At 41.2% G+C, this 20,343-nt stretch overlaps 1 protein-coding gene across 1 annotated transcript in view; it reads left to right on the plus strand.

Moving 5' to 3' along the window:
* Positions 1–20,343, plus strand: part of NRDC (nardilysin convertase) — an 853,803-nt gene that overhangs the window by 475,192 nt on the left and 358,268 nt on the right. The window contains exon 26 of the mRNA XM_044086887.1: positions 5,535–5,582. Coding sequence (XP_043942822.1) covers positions 5,535–5,582 — 48 coding nt within the window. The remainder of the gene's footprint in view (positions 1–5,534; positions 5,583–20,343) is intronic.

The raw sequence follows: 20,343 nt of genomic DNA on the forward strand, positions 1-20,343 counted from the left end.
TCCTTTATGGAAGACATTTATTTTGGTAGCTGTTAGAATTTTTTTCTGGCAGAACTGAGGTTTATGCTTTACAGGTTGACTAGCTTTTCTTATTTGTCCGTAAGTAAGGAGTTAATGTGAGTACCAGCAGTAAGTTTATATCAAAAGTGGTTATTGAGTTTATAGTCTGTCAATATATTCAGTTCATGACTTACTTTCTAGACAACTCTTAACATCTGAGAGCAATTTCTGTACAGAGTAGATGTTCATAGGGCCATTTATTATTACGTAGAAAAAGATAAGGAAGACCAAGTTTCTGTTTGTCCCTTTTATTAAATGCAAAATAGGGGTAACCCCCTTCACCAAGCATGTTCTATCCTTGTGGCAGAAATAATTATATTGTGAAATATTGCCAGTGGTGAAAAATCTTTGTTAGGTTTGTCAAAGCACATTCATCTGATGCAGGTGCAGATTCTGATCTTGTTTTAGAAGGCATGTCAGTACAGCACATCTCTGTGCTGCTGCAGCATAAACAAATGGTTATACAGTCACTGAACATTACATCCTGGACATTCAATCCAGGTGCAGTATCTGACATGGGAGGCAAAGCCTTAATGGGTTCCTGTGGTCAGTCCAATCCTACTTACCACATCACATTTGAGTATATATTTCAGTACTTGTCCTGCATCAATACAGCCCTGGTGGTCTGTATCCAGAACAGGCTATAAAAATTATATAGCACCTATAGTAACTCAAGGTTATCCATGGGCATTGAATCATCAAAGCAATAATCCACCCACCTATCCTGATTGTCAGATTTTCACTACTTCTGTGACGAGATGATTCAATCTTGTCTGTTTTTCATTGTGTATTTTTAGGTGAGAAAGGACTCTAATGTTGGGATCTGCCCACCCATAGTATTCTGTAAGAACTCTTTCTGTATTTTGCATATCACACCTCATGTCAAAAGTCAGATGATTTGCTTATTATTAGTAGTAAAGCTAGACTTACTGATAATTACACTTGTGCAATTGACACAGCTTGGAGAACTGTTGCATATATTAACGACTAGACTGACCAGATAAATAACTTTAGATTTACTGGTAACAATTACACTTGTGCAATTGACACAGCTTGGAGAACCATTACATATATTAACGACTAGATTGACCAGATAAATAACTTTACTTATTGATAACAATTACACTTGTGCAACTGACACAGCTTGGAGAACTGTTACATATAGTAATGACTAGACTGACGAGATAAATAACTTTAGGCAAAGAGTAAATAGAACACATTTAGAAAAAGAAGTGTCTATTGTCCGTAAACATCACCAACCCCTATTGAACAAGATAATACCACTGGCAACTTTGGAATTCTAGATACACAAGTGTTCAGCAGTTTGAGGATTTGGAGCATATAGAAAAAATTACAAAGAAAGGAAGAAGTTCACAACAAATAAGGAAGAAAAATAAATTGATAAATGTTTGTAAAGAAACAAGAATGCATACTAAAAAGGGCACTGCTTTGTTACATAACACACATTACAGAGAAGGATAACATTTTATTACCAGAAAACCTTCAGTCTACAGAAAAAGGCATTAGTTTACCTAAAGAGAAGTTAGAAGAAAAGAGACCAGGGGCAGGTGAAAAGGAAGAAATCAATTGAACATGGGATGATTGAAGAACATTACTCTAAGAAAAAAAGAGGAGACAGACCAATGTTGACAACATGGCTCAAGCTGTGGAGGTACAAAGCCTGCTAGATGAGAATTGTATGATTGCCAATGTAATAGGCAATGAAAACAGTGGCATTATTATGGCTGATGGTGTTAAAGATCATTCCTTTCTAACAATTGGTGTACATTTTTAGAGAAGATAATAAATATTAAACAGTTGTGTTTGCCATGAGCAAAATAGAGGGGGTAAGAAAGACCTTAGAACATCTTAATGTAAGAAACTATATTTCTGTTTTTATTCATGTTGGTTCATATGATCTCATCCACAAGGATTCTGACTGTTACTAGGGAACTTGCAGCCCTCTTAGATGGCATAGCTTGTTACCGGTATTAAGAAGTATTTTTCTCAAATCACATGTAGAAAGGAGAGTCGGGTCACTGTGAATGAAATTTTTTGGTAGATAACTACATGAAAAAGATGCCCCCTTTTAAAAATGGAAATGTGTAGAGCATCCAAGCCTAGTTTTGGCACAAGTGTTTAGACAGCATGGACATGAACATGTCAAGATCAGGGAAGAGAATTTTTGCAGAAGATGTTTTGAAATATTTGAGTAACACAAGGCATGATTTTTGCAAGGTCGAAAATTTAACATTTCACATATAGCAACATCTGATGCATCCCTGATGGTTACTAATGTTAGGAGCATCAATATTGTTTTACTGGAACATTTGCTATTTTTCCATAAGATTGAAGATGTTTGTGAAACATGGTTAAAGAACAATGACTGAACACCAGTTATGTCGGGGTATAGTTTTTTTTTTTTACTGTAACGACATTCTAACAAAAAATCAGGTGGAGGTGTTATGATGGGGATTAAAGATTACTATCAGACCTTTGATTACATGTTCAATGACACCACCATGACAATAAAGACAACCCTAGAACATATAACAGTTGTTAGAATGTATAGACCACCAAAGTCAAGTGCTGATGACCCAGAAGAATTTATACATTTCTTAACTGAAACAAGAGGGAAGAATAATATTGGCTGGGGACTTAAGTTTACCAGAAACAGGCTTGAGTAATATTGATTCAATAACATTAGTAAGGAAATTATTTACACTGTATGTTCAGGAACAGCAATTGCTTCAGATTACAAAAAAGCCTACCAGGGAATGGAAGATTCCTAAACAAAATTAATAGCAGATTATATGGAAGCAAAATAGTCACTATGTAAACATAAATGGAGTGATACATTCATTTGGAAAAACTTCTGAAGGAATGTGGAACGATTTTAAAGAGAAACTGAATGAAAAAAAATTCAATAAATTGTTTATCTTCATGATCTAGACGCACTAAGTCAGGAGGATGTATTTCAATAAGAACAAGAAAGTTGATTAAGGTTAGAAATCAAAAAACATAAATGGAAAAGTGATTGAACTACAACTTTGAAAACTGAAATAAGTTGGGCAAACACATTAAACAGTGTGAGACAAGATCAAGAAAAATTGTAGAAAATTTACATAAAGATATTGAGGATAATAGAAAACTATTTTATAGATGCACGACATGTGGCAGGAGTAACGACATACAAATTGAGGAACTGTGTGTAGATTCTAAAATGAATTCACAGATACAACAGATTATATATGCGTTTACAAAACTTTATGCAAAGCAGTTTGGTTCCACAAAGGGGGGTGATAAATTGTCCTAGTGACATTCAGGTAACATCAGATACTGAAATCAAATTAGATTATATTGAAAAAGAACTATGCAAACTGGATCCATACAAAGCACATGGAGGAGACAGAGTTAGTAATAATCATAATCACCTGAGAACATTTCAGCATGAACTTAGTGCCATTATATCTGTTATTTAGTAAACTGTATAAATATGGGGAGATTCCTCATGATTGGAGATGCACACTTGATAAATCTGTCTGTAAGGGGAAAGGGAATTTGAACAAACCCAGAGACAATACAGACCCATAAGTTTACTTTTATGTTGTGAAAAATAATTGCGAAGGTTATATTGGATGAATTATTATTAGAATTGGAAAGGCTGGGACTTGAAACCATACATCAGCATGCATGTGTTGAAAATAGATCTATTACCACCTGTAACATGATCTGTAACAATATAATAGCTATAAATGCAAAATTATGCTGTGATGTAATTTATACAGATTTAACTTCATCATTTTATAGGGTCATACACAAAACACTGATAAGTAAATTAGAACAACTAGGTGATGATGTACTCTTGATAAGATGGATATGTGCATGGCTTACAAATAGGACATGGAAGGTATCATACAGCAATTGGACAAGTGAAATTCAGTATTACGGTCAGGGTGTCCCATAAGGCTCTGTTCTAGGCCCATACTTGTTTAGATATTGTCTTTCACGTCTATCTTTTTCATCTGGGGTGTTATACAGTCTGTATACAGAAGACTTTGAAAATGAGTAACCTAATTACATGCATTATGGATAGGGCATGTCTGTAAAAGAACTTTACTAAAATTGACCATTTAGGCACAGGAGAATAATATAATGATAAATACATAAAAAATCTAAGCATATATGATTTGGGAGGCATAAACTAAAAGATGAATACTTAATACAATACACAATGATTGAAACTGTGGATTCATTTAAGGACTTGGGTATATGGATAGATCCGGCTTTGAGTTTTTCTAATCATATCAGCCAAAAAAATTGTTAATTGTAGTTCTAGAACTGCATGTTGTGTAAAATGACTTATAAAGTCTAGGAAATCAGAAATGAAGTCTTTGTTAGTTATATTAGACCCAAACTTAAATATAGAATAACAATATGGAAACCTTCTAAGAAAATAAACATGAGTAAACCGGAAATAGTACAGCAGAAATATACCAAGAGCATCCATGGATGTGAAAATTTAAGTTACTATGAAAGACTAAAATATCTGAACTTGTACAGTGTCTTGTACAGGTATTTAAATGGAGACCTTATTCAGGTATGTAGGGCATCTAGGAATGTTTAGGCTCATCAGACAACATAACAGTCTATAGGAGTGAGAAGTGTACTGGCTGGTTTCTGAGAGTAGCTGATGCAAGGGATAGACTACCAAATTAGATTAAAGCAAGAACTAATTTAGATATTTTAACAGCAGGGGCACTTATCATGGGTACAGCTGTTTTAGTATATTGGCAGGATAGAAGAACATTATTGCCCTTGCTTGAAATATGTGTATGTATGTATCTGTAGTACTTGTGGTGGAAAACAGCTGAGGGTGACAAGGGGACTTTCTCTCCTTCATGAGTCTGTCTGTAATAGCTGCAGAGGTATTGTGAGATCAAGAGAGCTCTGTATCCACTTGGACAGTAAGTGCTTTGAGTAAATGTAGATGCTGGCCACTAATCACCTGAAAGAGATCTGTACATTTCCTGCTGGCTAGTATTTGCATAGATTATGGTTATCAGAGACAGACTACTGTTATAGTCTTTATCATCATTATTATTGGCATCTAGCAACAATTTAACAGTTTTTGTTTGCATTTTACTTATGGTTATATTATCTTACAAAGTACAGAGCTCATAATTCACAAAGGAAGAATACTTGGACTGTTGCTAGGAGAACTCATAACGAAAGTCAGCAGTTATGGTAAGTTTTCATTTTGTGTATAATGCACAACTTATTTTTGATAGAAGGCAGCAGAAACCAGCACGGGTTCAGAATTATAGAAGGAAATGTCCATTGTTTTAGCTGACAGATTGTGGTGCCTTTCAAGTTTGACTGAGGTATTGTCTACATAATGAATGGAACTGAGCATGAAATGCATAATTATTGCTTTCTGTTACTAACTATTCTTATGTTTTGATTTATTGTAGTCTGGAGCAAAGAATTTAAAAGAGCATGCACTTATGGAGCTGCTTGTGGTAAGATTTAACATTTAATTTATCTGTGTACTTTAGCTTAGATTAAAGGTGTTGATGACTGAGCAAATGCACAGCTAAACTGCAAAATCATAAAGGTATGTACACCTGTTTATCTGAAGCCATTTCTGCACTGGTTAGATACACTTAGCAACATTTAGGGTACAGCTAAATAGAATGTGCGTTTAGAATTCAGAGATGAGTTATGTTTATCTGATACCTAGTTTCTAATGATACCCTAGAGCAAAATACTGTTTGCAGGCTAGTAATTATTTTTATAAAATACTGATTTAGAGGAGCTTTCTCTGTGAAGTCTGCATCCCCTTCCTGTATGTATATGGACTTTTGCCAGTGCTTCTCCAGTTTCCTTTCGTGCGAGTGAATGTACACAAATGGAGATGTTTCGATCACAGAATGCATGGTTCTAACAACATGGTGCTGACTGTACAGCTTAAGTGAGAGATATTAACCCATATAATGAAGTGTCGCACATTGACTATTGACCAAAGTAGCACATTACTTTGCACAAGTATTGTATGGCCTTAATAAACAGTCTGAAAGTTCGCTGTCATAGATGGGCAGGCAGTTGCTGCGAGGTTAGATGCTGGAGTAATAGTTTGTAATCAGATTATAGCCCAGTAAATAGTGTGTAGTCATTTTGGAGAAAACTAGAAAATGGGAAAGTCGAGATTTTTTTGTCCTTTTTGAGCTATGTTTGAGCATTGGTATAGGAAGTCAGTCTAAGCATTCTAAAACCATGATCACTGAGGAAGATTTTAAGTGAGAAAAGGGGCACTTGTATAATGGCAGAGGATGTCTGATGGCAGGCAGTATGCTGCTAGTGATAAGCAGATCAGGTCCAAACTAGTGTTTTGTTTTTGAACATTTAAGTGACATATGCATTGGTGTGTGTGTGTGTGACTTCTGTTTATAAATGTACTTCACAGGTACGTTTTAACTGACACTGATTTGCTGTTTGTGCTTGTGCCACTACCATCTTCATCAGCTCATGGTCTTGTTTGTGGGTGGGATGGGGTTCCACTTAGTCTGTTTACTCCTTAAATACATTCTTTGGTCAGGCAGCATTGTAGCATTAGCAGCTTTCCTTCAGGCCACTCCCCGGGATTCAGCAAGCTCTGCACGGAGTGCAGGGATAGTGCAGGAGCTGCTGCAGGCAATATGGCTGACAAGCGATCCAGGATGAACTCCCGGGACGTGCATGAGCTTCTACACTATTCCTGTATGGACACCACTGCTATATGCCAACTACACCATTTGCTGGTGAACCATGCAAATGAGTTGAATTAGCAATCCAGGAAGCAGGTAGGCTTCTGTGCAGGAATAGTGTAACCTGCAGAAATGTATTCGGTTACTAACCGAATACATTTCTGCAAATTACATAAATGGAAGCATGACCGCTCCAAAGAAAGCATGTATTCAGTGTAGTAGGCATGCCAATGGCCAAATATATGGCCATTGGCATGGGGAAGTAGTTGTAAATCAGCATTTTGCCATGATAGTCAATGACATGCATAAGACAACAGTACCAGGGAATAGTGATTGTTAAGGGGAAGGCTCATTGTGAGTGTGTTAACTATGAAGTAGCATTCTGTTTTCCCCAAATGAGGGGATTGATACTGAGTCACATATTTCCTGTCAGTGTTAGCTTGCACCCAACTGTGTAGGTGCAGCAACAGCATGGTATAAGTATAAGAGGTAAATGACCTCATAAGGGGGAGTGTCATGCATACTGTAAGCTTGTTGGAGCACTGTGGCATGTGTTTTCCCTTAGCTAAGCACAGCTAAGGAATGGTGTCAGAGGCTGCCTAGCAGTGTTTACATTGCCTAAACGGGTGTGCGCACTGGGTTTTAAACAAACCAAAAAAACTCTGGAAATAGCAGCTCTGTTCACGTCTGAGCACTGGGTGTGCGTGGCGTGCCCCTGGGCTTAAACAGGAAGGCAGTGGGAAAGGAAACAGCAGTAGGAAGGCAATCAAGGAGAACTAGCATAGCTGGCAGGTGAAATGTATCAAAATCAGACAATTACACAGGCAGCAGTCCAGCCCAGCACACTATTATAAACTATGCAAACACCTTTCACTCTTGTTTTTCCCACAAACTCTACACCACCGGTGTGATCAGACGGGGAAATTTTACCTGACAAAACTAACAAAATGTTAGCGGCTGCTGTTGCACTCATACATCAATATGTGGAAGAGACTAAGGGTGGTGATGTGAATGCTGACGACCATCCCACAGTGAGTAGATGGAGAGGAGTGTACAGACCCAGGGTAACCTACCAGGGGCTACATGAGCTGGAGATAGTGGAGAACTATAGGGTGGACAGGGACATTCTACAGCAAATTGTTGAGCTGTGCTGGCCACGCCTCCACACAGAACCAACAGAGGGGAACCCATCCCAGTGGATACCAAGGTATGTGTAGGCTTAAGAATACTAGCCACAGGTACCTTCCAAAGGCCAATTGGGAATATCATGGGGATGTCACAGGTATCAGCATCCAGGGTACTCCACCAGTTCCTGGATGTCATGTCAGCACTTGCCAGTGAACACATATATTTCCTCAACACCCATGAAGCGTTGACCAGCAATATGCATCCCTTCCACCAAATAGCAGGATACTCTGAGGTAGTGGGTGCTATAGACTGCATGCACATACATGTCAAAGCACCACCTGGTGAGTGGGGTAGGGTCTACATAAACCGCAAGGGCTTCCCCTCCATCAACTGCCAGGTCATGTGCGATGCCCAGGGCCTTATCTTGAATGTGTGTGCTGGCAGCCCTGGAAGCTATCACGACTCCCACATCTGGCATACGACACAGCTGTACCAGATATTTGCCATTGGGGACATCCCATATGGCCACCTAGTGGGGGATGCTGGTTATGCACTGGACCCATGGTTGCTGACACCCATCAGTAATGCACACATACCCAAACAAGAACTCCATAATGAGGCACATGCACAAAACAGAATCATAATAGAACGTGTGTTTGGGATGCTCAAGTCACAGTTCCACTTACTGGACATATCCGGTGGAGCCTTGCAGTACTCTTCAGCTACATGTACACAAATGTTCATAGTATGTGCCATGTTACACAATATGATCCTGTGGAAACATCTGCAGCAGGAACAGCACGGAGCAAGGCCACATAGACCCCCCACCATTGCCAAGGTCATCACAGGCACAGAGGGACTCTGAGGAAGAACAACCAGAGCCTGCCCATGTAGGCAGAAGAAGGCGTGCCCAGTATGCCCAGGCTTTGGCAAAGAAGCAGTGCATAGCACATACACTGACACAGTAGGGATCCAGGGAATGACACCTCTCTCTGACTTGCACATACAGTAAAAGGGATGCCAAAGCACATACAGTAAAAGGGATGCCAATTTCCTGTGCTTTACCATGTATAGGGAATGTACTATGTGCATCTGACATAGTCAGCCCTCCAGCACTGTCCTCAATACTGGCACAGCCACAAGGTAAGTCACTCTTTCTATCACTTGCTGAATGTAGTAGTATGTTCTGCTAGTTGTGTCTATAGTATGGATGTGAGCATGCAGGGGAATTAGGTGGCTGAATGGGATGGCAGCAGACAGACACCTATATGGGCAGCATGAAATCCATAATGAATACTGGTGTCAGCATACTAGGCAGTACTATACAAGGTGAAAAATCCCACTGCAGTACATATGGTGGCCCAAATGTGTGTCCATAGGACACAAACATGCATGCATGTCAGTGAGGCTCACATACCCAACACCACCCTCAGCCAGCAGGACAGGTGTAGATGACCATAAAGAAAGGCTGGGCTAAGGTCTCCAATTGATGGCAATAGTGAGCAGCCCCCCTCCAGACCTACACAGACTACAACAGGTCTGGCAGTTGTGTATTTTGAAGAGTAAGAAGTCTGAAACTGAAATGTAGGTCAATAAAACCCAATATCTGTAGTCTACTGATATGCATCTAGTCTGCATGATAGGTCAGAATACAAAATGAAATGGAAGCCAACAGAGTATCTGAAATACCAGTATAGTCATAGCAAATGTTTAAAGTTGTCAGGTGTGCCCCCCACACACACAATCCTATGTAGAAATGCAATATAATGTACATGTGGGTTTAATAACAGTGGAGCACAGATTACCTGAGCTGGCCCAATTTACAGGATAGATTGTTGCATGTGTACAGTATGCAGGGGTCCATGTGTTAGGTTGTTGTGTGTTCAATATTGTCTGGAAGTGGTCAGCATGTAGGCATGGAGAGTTGTGTCTTGGTGGCCTATGGCCAGTACTGTTGATGACAGGGCCATGTTCCGGCAACTGCAGTGCCAACCACAATGCATCTCAGCAATACCCATGTCAGCAGTCGTTATTACTCACTGTCCAGATGTCAGTATCTCTCACCGTCTGAAAGATGGACATGCCATGAATGTGGGCCCAGACGTACACACAGTACACAGGCAGAAGTACCCTAGACAGAGTACATAAAATGCAACTGTCAACTGCACACACCTTTGGAATTGTACATACAAGTTTGCAGCACATTAGTTGTCTGTGTAGTATGGAATACTGATGTAGTCTGGCCAATCAGAGGCAGAACACAAAAGTCACAGTTATGAAGTAATAAGAGACTGCCTATGTCCCTGCACAAAGCAGCATAAGGGGAATGTCCCAGGTATATATGCGAGTCCGCTGCAAGAAGCTTCCATATCACACATGCACTCAGCTCACCCCACCATCGGCCACAGGTTTATCACAGGTCATATCCCTGCTGTTGGGGATGAGTACAGTATGACCTCCACTTCTGTATGGGAATAACCACAGAATGCAGCATGCTGAAGAGGTGTCCCATGCAGGTGTGTCCCTAGCTGTAAGCAGCACCCTGCCAGCACCCAGACCAATGGATTAATATGGACAGGAACTATTACCATTAACACATCGCACACTTACCCTGTCACCTCAGGGGAATCCAGTGGCTCGCAGCCTGGGAATGTAGGAGTGACTGAATGCTCTGGCCTGCTACAGATGGCCTGCATTGCTACCAAATGGCCTACAGTCCTCTGTCAAAGGCCTGTGTCTCACCTGTACTGCCAGTGTATGGTATCTCATGGAGTCCCAACTAACAACATAACACAGTCAACAGAATACAAATGCAAGGCCATGTTGACAAATCCCAGTAAGCATGCCACCATATCCTTCTGCATGAGCTGTGGACCCAACCCCTAAATACTGCTCTGATGAAGGGACAACTGTACGGATACTTCTCAGATATTGCTTGCATAATGTTAGGAAGAGGATAGAATAACAGAGTGGGGGGGTGTAGAAGCATGGATGTCATGGAGTGTGTGAAGTCTGAAACTCTGATGTGTGGCCATACTACCCCTGCCTGCAAACCCGGTAATGAGCGACTACAAACCTGCTCGTAAACTACAGTGTGAAGGGGAACTGACCAGATCTATGAGCCCTGCCTCTGGGTAACCTGGGTAAATCTACAGCTGAGATGTATGGCCACAGCAGGATATGGCCATTCTGTTATGTTGATATATATATATATAGATGTATATATATATATATATATATATATATAATATATACATACAAGCAGGGGATCCTCAGCCACCACAGTACCAAGGTGCTGGACCATTTACACAGACCCATCAGCAAGTGTCTGCAGCTAGCCCTCCAGAATGGCATGAGTGTGCAAGAATATGTAGGCTGCAGACCACAATACTGGACACAGCTTCATTCATCTTTTATTTCCGAGGAAATACTGTGACAAATAAGTACATCTGTCGGTAGTTGATGACATAATACATCACAGTGTAAAACAGTGCATATATCTGAATATCTCTGCTAACACCAACCATGTCACACAAGCAGCACAAACACAATAGTTACAGTATCCCCTATTTGTCACCCATTGTGACTCCATATTGTCAACCTATCTACAGATATCCTGCAGAAACAGGTTGCTAGCTGTAGGTGTAGAACACCAAACCCTGGACAAGAGTACAACCTACCTGGAATGGATTCACACACTCTGTACCGAAGGTAATACTTGGCATGTTCCTACACATAGAGAAATAAAGCCCATGTCTGACAACACAGTGGACTATACATATCTGTCAGTCGCAGATGTCTGTGCACCCACACCACATTGTACACCATTCATGCTTTGCACACACATTGGATAGGAATACTCACACATCTAAGGCCAACACACTATATGTCAAACATACACACAGAGATGTGGGGGAGAGACGGACAGTGACAGAGATTTCCATCATGAGGCCTATCCCACCCACCACACATCCAATTGGCCAATATCACATGATATGCTCATGTCAATCAGTGTAGACATTGCTTTTGGTAACCCTCAGCCCTAAAGGGTCTGTGGTGCTTGTGTTAACTCTGTAACACAATATTATTCATCTAGCATTTGTATACCTAGTCCTGTCAAATGTAAGTTGTATATGTGTGTGTGTGTTTCCAGAGGAATGGTTTATGGCCGATTCACACACACACACACACTGCACTTCCCATTGCCCATGTTAGCACTCCTGCTGATGTCAGTCACCTTGAAATAACCCCCTGGTCAAGTCTCAGCCCTATAAGTTGTGTGGCGCTTGCGATACGTGTGTAATACTGTAGTGTAGAAAACTAGTTAGGTAGGAGTTCTAATCCCAGACATGGCAACTGCGAAACTTTGTATGTGTGTGTTTGGAGATGAATGATTTTGAGGCCATTCACAGTCACTACACCTCCCATTGCCCTACTTTAGCATGCCTGCTGATGTCGGTCACCTTGAAATAACCCTTTGGGCAAGTGTCAGCCCCATAAGCTCTGTGGCACTTGCAATAACTGTGTAATACTATAGTGTAGCATACTAGTTAGGTAGGAGTTCTAATCCCAGAGATGGCAACCATGAAACTGTGTGTGTTTGTGAGAAAGTGAGTGTGTGTGTCTTTGACACCTGAGTTTATAGACATTGATAGTTACTACTCCCCCATTACCCCTCCTTTAGCACTGCTGCTGATGTTAGCCACCTTCAAAGATACCTTGGCACAGCTCTCCAACATGTAAGCTCCATGGCGTGTGGCATAAATGCGGAACAATGTAGTAGCAGTAACTACATAGGTATGGGTTTGAATCTCATCTGTGGCAAGTGTTTGTGTGTACACACGTGTCTACATATGTATGTCTGTACCACAATGATTTTGGCCCCATTTACACCCAGTACACATCTCAGAGCCTGACTTTAGCAGTCCTGCAGATGTCATCCACCTTAGAAGTACCTGTTGCCAACCCTAAACCATGTAAGGTCAGTGGTGCATGTGGTAAATGCTTAACATAATGGTCCGTAAAGATTGTTATATAGAGGTTTGAACCTCACCCCTGGCAAATGTAAATGTGTGTGTAGGGTAAAATTATTTTTGGGATCTCTCGCCCACTACATCACCCAGTGCCAGTATTTACAAGGGCTGGTAATGTTCCTCACCTTAGAATTACCTTGGGACAGCATCCATCCCATAAGCTCCGTGGCACATGCGATAAATGCGGTACACTATAGTAGCAATACATAGCTTGGTAGGGGTTTGAATCTCTGTGCTTGTGTGCGTGTGTGTGAACAGGATCCGTTGTCGGGTGGGTTTTGCTAAATTATGTTGAGGACCTAGTATATGTCACAATGTCCACCTTACAAGGACAAACACCAGAAAGAACGGTGTAGATGATCCATAGCCCTGCATGTGACATTATAGATTGGTGAACAATAAAGGCAACCCTTCTATTACTCGCAGAAAACTCTCCACCCACGTCTCATACACAAACACAGTTGGCTAGGCAACAACCACTAATATTAGTAGTTCCCTGCATAGTGCCTCACAGGTAGTAACCACGGTGTGATTGCAGTAGACTACATGCCTGTTGACCTCAACAGTGCCACTGACATCAGAAAGTACTTTGATGTGTTACATCTCCTGACTCAGTGTGTGTTATCCAGCAAGTAAAAGCACATGGCACCCTCTTCCATCCCCTCAGTAGGCAAATAAATGTGTACAGTGGTCCTTTTGCTATGTTCCCCACTGGACGTCTGCAACAACTGTAGAGTCTTGCAAACGTAACCCACAAAGGGAATACCATGCCTTATACACATGCCCTGTATGGACAGATGCGACTAACTCCACTGAATACCTGTATCATGCTGTCAATGTAGGTCCAAGCAGGACCTCAGTTACATAGCCAGGTCTCACCAAATTAGGTCAGGAATGCTACATCACAAATAACAATCTGTCAACACAGCACGCCCCAGAGACCTCAAGTACACTGCAACATGTCAAAGAACATGCGTGTGGGACATGTGCATAACCCAGACACTGTCCATATTCTAACTATAGATCACATACATGTGAAGCAGTGCACATCACTGGCCACCCACAATAGTAACCCAGATGAGTGGATGGTGAATACAATACCCACCCCTTTGGACCACTCCAGGGACTACACCCCTGGGGACTATTGTCATGTGGCCTGATGCCAATGTATTCTCTTTGCCTAGCCCTGTACAGCCTTCAGGCCCATTCACCTACTACACACTTGTGAAGCAATGAACCTATGCATCTCAGTACTGGCAAGTGTGTGTGTGTGTGTGTGTGTGTGTGTGTGTGAATGATTTTGAAGCCATTCACACTCACCACACCTCCCATTGCCTTACTTTAGCACATTTGCTGATGTCATTCACCTTGAAATAACCCTTTGGCCATGTTTCTGCCCTATAAGCTCTGGCGTTTGTGATAACTGCGTAATACTGTAGTGTAGCAAACTAGTTAGGTAGGAGTTCTAATCCTGATCCTGCCAACTGTGATAATGTATGTGTTTCTGTGAGAATGTGTGTGTGTGTCTTTGTTGACACCTGATTTTGTGGACATTCACACTTGCTACACTTCCCTTACCCCTCCTTTAGCACTGCTGCTGTCACTCACCCTCAAAGATATCTTTGGACAGCTCTCCAACATTTAAGCTCTGTAGAGCGTGCAGTAACTGCGCAACACTGTGATAGCGATACATAGGTAGGGGGTTGAAACTCAGTACTGGTAAGTGTGTGTTTGTGTGTGTGTGTCATCGGCATCCTGTGTGGGTGTTGGGGTGATTGTGTAATGACATTATCCCTTGCAGTGTGGATTTTGCTACATCATTATATTGAGGACCTGTATGTCCGAATGTTGTCCACATTACAAGACGAACAGTTTTCAAACACTGTAGAGGTTGTTGTAGACAATCCACAGCCATAAATGTGTACAGCCATGTGCAATTACTATGTGACAGTATGGATTAGTAAACAATATAGGCAACCGTTATAATACCCAGATACCACTCTCCACCCATGGATCATACACAAACACGCTTCGCTCTTACTCCCTTCCTTTCTTACTTTCTCTCTGTCCCTCTCCCCCCCCCCTCAGGTGAATGTGGAAAAGTACATCTGTTTTGCATAGGCAGTAGCTTGAGTTTTGTAGGTAATGCTTATGATCAGCTGATGGTCTGTGCACAAATTGGAGTCCCCCACTTGCTAATTGCATGTGGAACAGCTGTGGTATCATTCCTATATCCCATTACATGGAAACACACTCCTATAAAGAAGCACTTCATGTGGGTGTTGGCCCCTTTTCCTTCACTGTGAGCAGGACTTCATGTGGGTGTCTGGCAAACAGCATCACAGAGGGTAGTTGGAAATACCTCTTATAACATGCACTGTGGAGACGGACCAACAAACAGGAGGGGGATGTTCTAGACATGGGGACAGAGTGTAAGTATTGTTGTTCTACATTTGAAGTAATGTTGGTTTAACAGGGTTTGTGCGGATATAGCTGTTCTACATGATTTAAAGTCTGGCATGACAGTGTTATGTGGTTGAGGAAACTCTCACCTCTAGGGATGTCTGCAGACTGGCCAGAGTTTGGAGTCTTAGATGTGGTGAGTTAACTCACACATTTCCTATCTTTGGAAATGGAATAACATACTCTGATGATTACAGTCAGTTCATGGTGACATCCATGTGAGTTACTGACTTCATATCCCTCAGAAGAGATATGTCACAACAAACCCTGTCACACCAGGAATGTTCTCAGTTTATCACAGCAATATGTCAATATTGGCCCTGTATTTGTGCCTCTGCCCCTGCCCCCCAAGCCTGTCACCCTTTGCCCATATGTCATGCAGTAAGAGGTGCATATGTACAGTATATCATTATTTACTGACATCATTCCTGATAACCCAGTGATATATCAGACTGCTAGACATGTTATGTATAGTAGGCCTTATATTTGAGAACAAAATCTGGACATTCTGTTGTAGTCTGTGCAGTAGTGAGATCTGTGTACTTATGGTGATTGTTAACAGAGTGTCAGTATTGTGTAGCAGTGTATTGGTGAATATGTTACTTGGCCTGTGTACAGACTGTGGTAAATGTCAAGGTTCTTGGTCCTGTTCTATCTGACGTTGCATGCTGCTCCAGTTTCTGGTACCCTATCAGCGTATATGTTTGTAGGGCCAGACTGAGACATGTCCCATACCACAGGCAGGCATCAGACTATACTGTGAATTGGGCCAGTATATGTAGGGATAGTGTGTGAGTGGCAAATATGAAGATGGTTTTGTTCACACAGTCCATATACTGTACTATTAATTAGGCTTACCATAATGTGACTGTGTTGATATTGGTTGTGGGTATGCACTTTCGCACTGGTGTCTGTTACTCCGTGCTGTTACATGGCTGTAGTGCCTGCTGTATATGCAAGTACATGTGTATTCCCCCATAGGAAATTTGTGTCAGTGTTGTGGCCGTCTGCCTGTAGTTTACACAGTGCTTTGTGACATCCATAGCAGCTCAGTGTATTTATCCAGTGTGATGTTATGTCCAGATATTTGTCAGATGTACTGTTGCCTGGCCACCATGTGTTGTATATTTCTGAAAAAGCAGTGGGATGCTGTGAAGATGTATTTGATTAACTAGTGGGAAGTGTGTGGGCTTGGGACCTCTGCTTCTCCGGTTAATATGTATTAGGATAGACATGAGGGTGTGAATGCATCAGCTTTGTGAGCTTATCTGTTCCAGTAATTGTGTGATATCCCCATTTTCATGTCTGTAAACATCCCCTTTGTCAAGCTTGTTCCACACGTCTTGCATTAAGGAGTTTTGTGTATACCTCTGGACTGACCAGATTGTGTCAGACTGTCCTCGTTTATTGGTCATATTTCTGCTGTATTCCACATGATCATTACTGTGATTTGTGTGGTACATCACTATGATGATTTTATGATGTACTGATTGCATACATGTCAGTATCAGAAGTGACTTCCTACACATGTGTGTTGACACAACCCCTGTTACTGTAGCAACATTCTACATTTATACCTGCAATACTTGCATTACATTCCCTTGCGCTAAGAGGTTGTGACTTGTGCTGCGGTATGACTCCATTACATCTTACGGGCATATGTTATATATACATATATGTGTGTGTGTGTGTGTGTGTGTGTGTGTGTGTACATATGTATGTGTGTGTATATATATATATATATATATATATATATATATATATACTTGTGTAAACATGAGTGTTGTGTATACCTTCCCAGATGCATCACACCATATATATCTGATGTGTGTATATTTAGATATAAAAACACGACTAATTCAACACTGTTTTCACTTACAGGTACTAAACAACTGTAGTAGTCAAAACAGTTGTTCACTACTATTCAGTATGTGTACTGAATGATGTATTTGAAAAAAAAAAACAGACATCTTCACAGCTCCAGTGGCTTAGTGGTTAACTGCTGTGACTATAGTGTACAGGGTCCTGGTTTCAAGACCTGAAAGGGCTGTTTATTTTGTTGCTAGGCAGAACAAGGACTTTTGGATACAGAGTGGTTAAGGCAGTTTTGAGCAGCTTTAAGTGGGTTTGCACGGGTTTACATGAAGCTAAGTGGTGCTAGCGTACAGTTAAATATATAGGCACTTATACCATGTAGGCTTCGTTTACCGGTGCGCAAATATGCTTAGCATTTACATTTAAGCAATGCTTACACCTGCTAAGCATAGCTCAGCCCTGGTAACTAGTGATCACATTCCAGTCTGATAAAATAGCAGGGTAATGACATCTTTAATAAGTGTACTTAATCCCATGTGTGAAGGCTGCCAGCCTAGCCAGATAGTATTGTGCAGATAATTTGTAAATATGAATGTAAACTACAGGCTTGTTGTCTTAAATGTAAAGAAATACTGTTACATGTGGAACTGGAAATCAATGTGACAACAGTGCACTCTACTGACCAAAGTAAAGCATCTGGTGATCCTTTGAAGTAGACATTGGCGCCGAAAAGTCTAGATGAAGACATTCTTTCTCTTGTTTTAACCAAGAGTTAAATTGTGAGATTTAAATATGCAAATGCATTTTTATTTCTCTGCCTGACAAACTGCAAGATGATAAAAGGCAGATGTTAGGGATGTAAATGCAGTCAGTGTGTAGCCTGGGAACTCCAGGAAAGTGAAAGAATGATGTAATGTTTATCAGAACTGCAGTTTCAATTTAAACAGTGAGAACCAGAGATTATTGAGCATTTTGTTTTGATCATCCAACTGTCAGCACTCTGCCTGTTTGCTTGTATAAGTTATCTTAGACTTGCGTTTTCTTTTAGGAATAGCTAGGAACTAGAAAGATTAGACTGTGTTTTTCTGTGATGGCAGACCTGTACTACTGAATTTAAGTATTTCTGTGTGATCTCTGAACCCCCGACTAACTCTATGTAGTAGAAAGTATTGTGTTGTGGTTTTAATTATTTATTAAATATTTTAAAACATTTTAACTGTGGCTGGTTTGTGTCGAGATAATTTAAGCTCTTAAGAGTACTTGCATGCCTTTGGTAAAACTGTACAAGGCCACTCTAATAGCTTTAGCCCTGGACTGTACTACCAATTAGATATTAATATTGCACAGTAATAATTGGACACCCATTTAAGGGCCTTTGAGTAGCTGATAAATATTAGCTGGGTGGTGGCAGGATTACTACCGTATAGTCTGGGTAAAAGGGGCACAGCTAGAGAACCTGTGCCAGCCTTAACCAGGAGTGTCTGTGTTGTTGTATAAACTTTTATCTCAAAGTGTGTGTGTTTCAGCTACTTGGGCAGGGACACGAAGCATTGGTTGGACATAGTGTGCTGGAGATTTTAGCTTACCCAGCTAGGCTGAGATCTGGACCCTATAGCTGTGCCAGTGGGGAGTCTTATTGGGGACCTGGAGAGCAAGGGAGCGACCAGCCCCGGACTGACTGTGATCTCTATGTGCTCTTAAGGGAACTTGCACTTTACTGTGTGTATTTGTTATCCTTTCCTCATATATGAGACGCCCTCCCTGGTGTTAGTGGTGAGGATTGAGGCTCCTTGATTGCTGGGCCAGGGCACGGTTGTCACACCATATACATAACATGCTTTTATGTGCTGTCATTACAGTAGCAAGGGGTGTGAGTATAGTGTATGTGTCACCTGAGTATACATGGCTAGTACAACAGTCTTTTCTCTTTGTATGTGTTTCATACATGGGTAGTATCCAAGGTTATATGTAGTCGCACTTGCATGTATTGTATCATTATGTTACTACTTTTAACAGTGCTTTTCCAAGTAAGAGTAGATTGCAGATTGTCGTACTGGAACCATACACCCCTGCATGCAAAGCTGGACTCTGAGTACTGACTATCATGCTCTTGGTATGTGAGCTGTATGTTATTAAGTATCTCCTACTGGATATTGATCTGATATGTGGATGTTAGCTGTAGACTACTATGTGTTTAGGACATGTCATTGAGGGCTACTGTCATGTAGTAATGGCATACCTATCAGTGTAAGACGTCTGTCTGTCAAAACATTCATCCTAATGCATAACCTGTTGGCTAGCTGATTTCTGTCTGTCCTTTGTACAGATGTCAGGTATCCATCTTGGCTGCTTGCAGGCAATCTATGATTGACTGACACTGGCATGTCTTCCCAGCTATGTTAGGAATGCCACAGATAGGAAACCCCACCCTGTATGCACCACATGCCATGGATACCTCAACCAGATTACCGCAGTCAACATAACATGCTTGGGTACAGGTCTCTAACCTAGACACTGGCCATGTTATGTAATATATGTTGCATATGTCAATTGGAGCACCTCACTGGCCCTCTGCAAGAGAAAACCAGATGATTGGATGTTTAATTTAACTGTCACCCTGGGGATTACTCAAGTGGCATCGGTTGATAGATGGCCTACTGACAAATGTCAGGTGGCAGGACGCCAGTGTACCCACATGCCCTATTCTTCTCATCTCTCCATGCACGTTAGCCTGGTGCACACCTAGGAACACCTGCACCTATGGACCCTAGTACTGACAAATGTGTCAGTGTGCATTACTGAGAGTAACAGTGTCTGTGTGTTTGTAAACTTGTAGTTGACAATACCCTGAGGGCCTTCTCACCCACTACACCCCCATTGCCATACTTAGAAACAGCTTGTGCTGTAATTGACGTTAAATGTACCTTGTTACACTCTTCACCCTATGGGCTACCTGGAGCTTGCATTACCAGCATAACACTGTTCTTCAAATGGGTAAATAGACTGGGTTTCCTCTGAGTCCTGGTGTGTGTATGTGTGTGTGTGCATATTTGTAGGAGACCACATTCTGAGGCCACATTCTCCAAATACAATAAACC

The sequence above is a fragment of the Protopterus annectens genome, chromosome 10.part0, assembly GCF_019279795.1.
Source record: "Protopterus annectens isolate FY-2018-M chromosome 10.part0, PAN1.0, whole genome shotgun sequence".
Taxonomy (NCBI): domain Eukaryota; kingdom Metazoa; phylum Chordata; order Ceratodontiformes; family Protopteridae; genus Protopterus; species Protopterus annectens.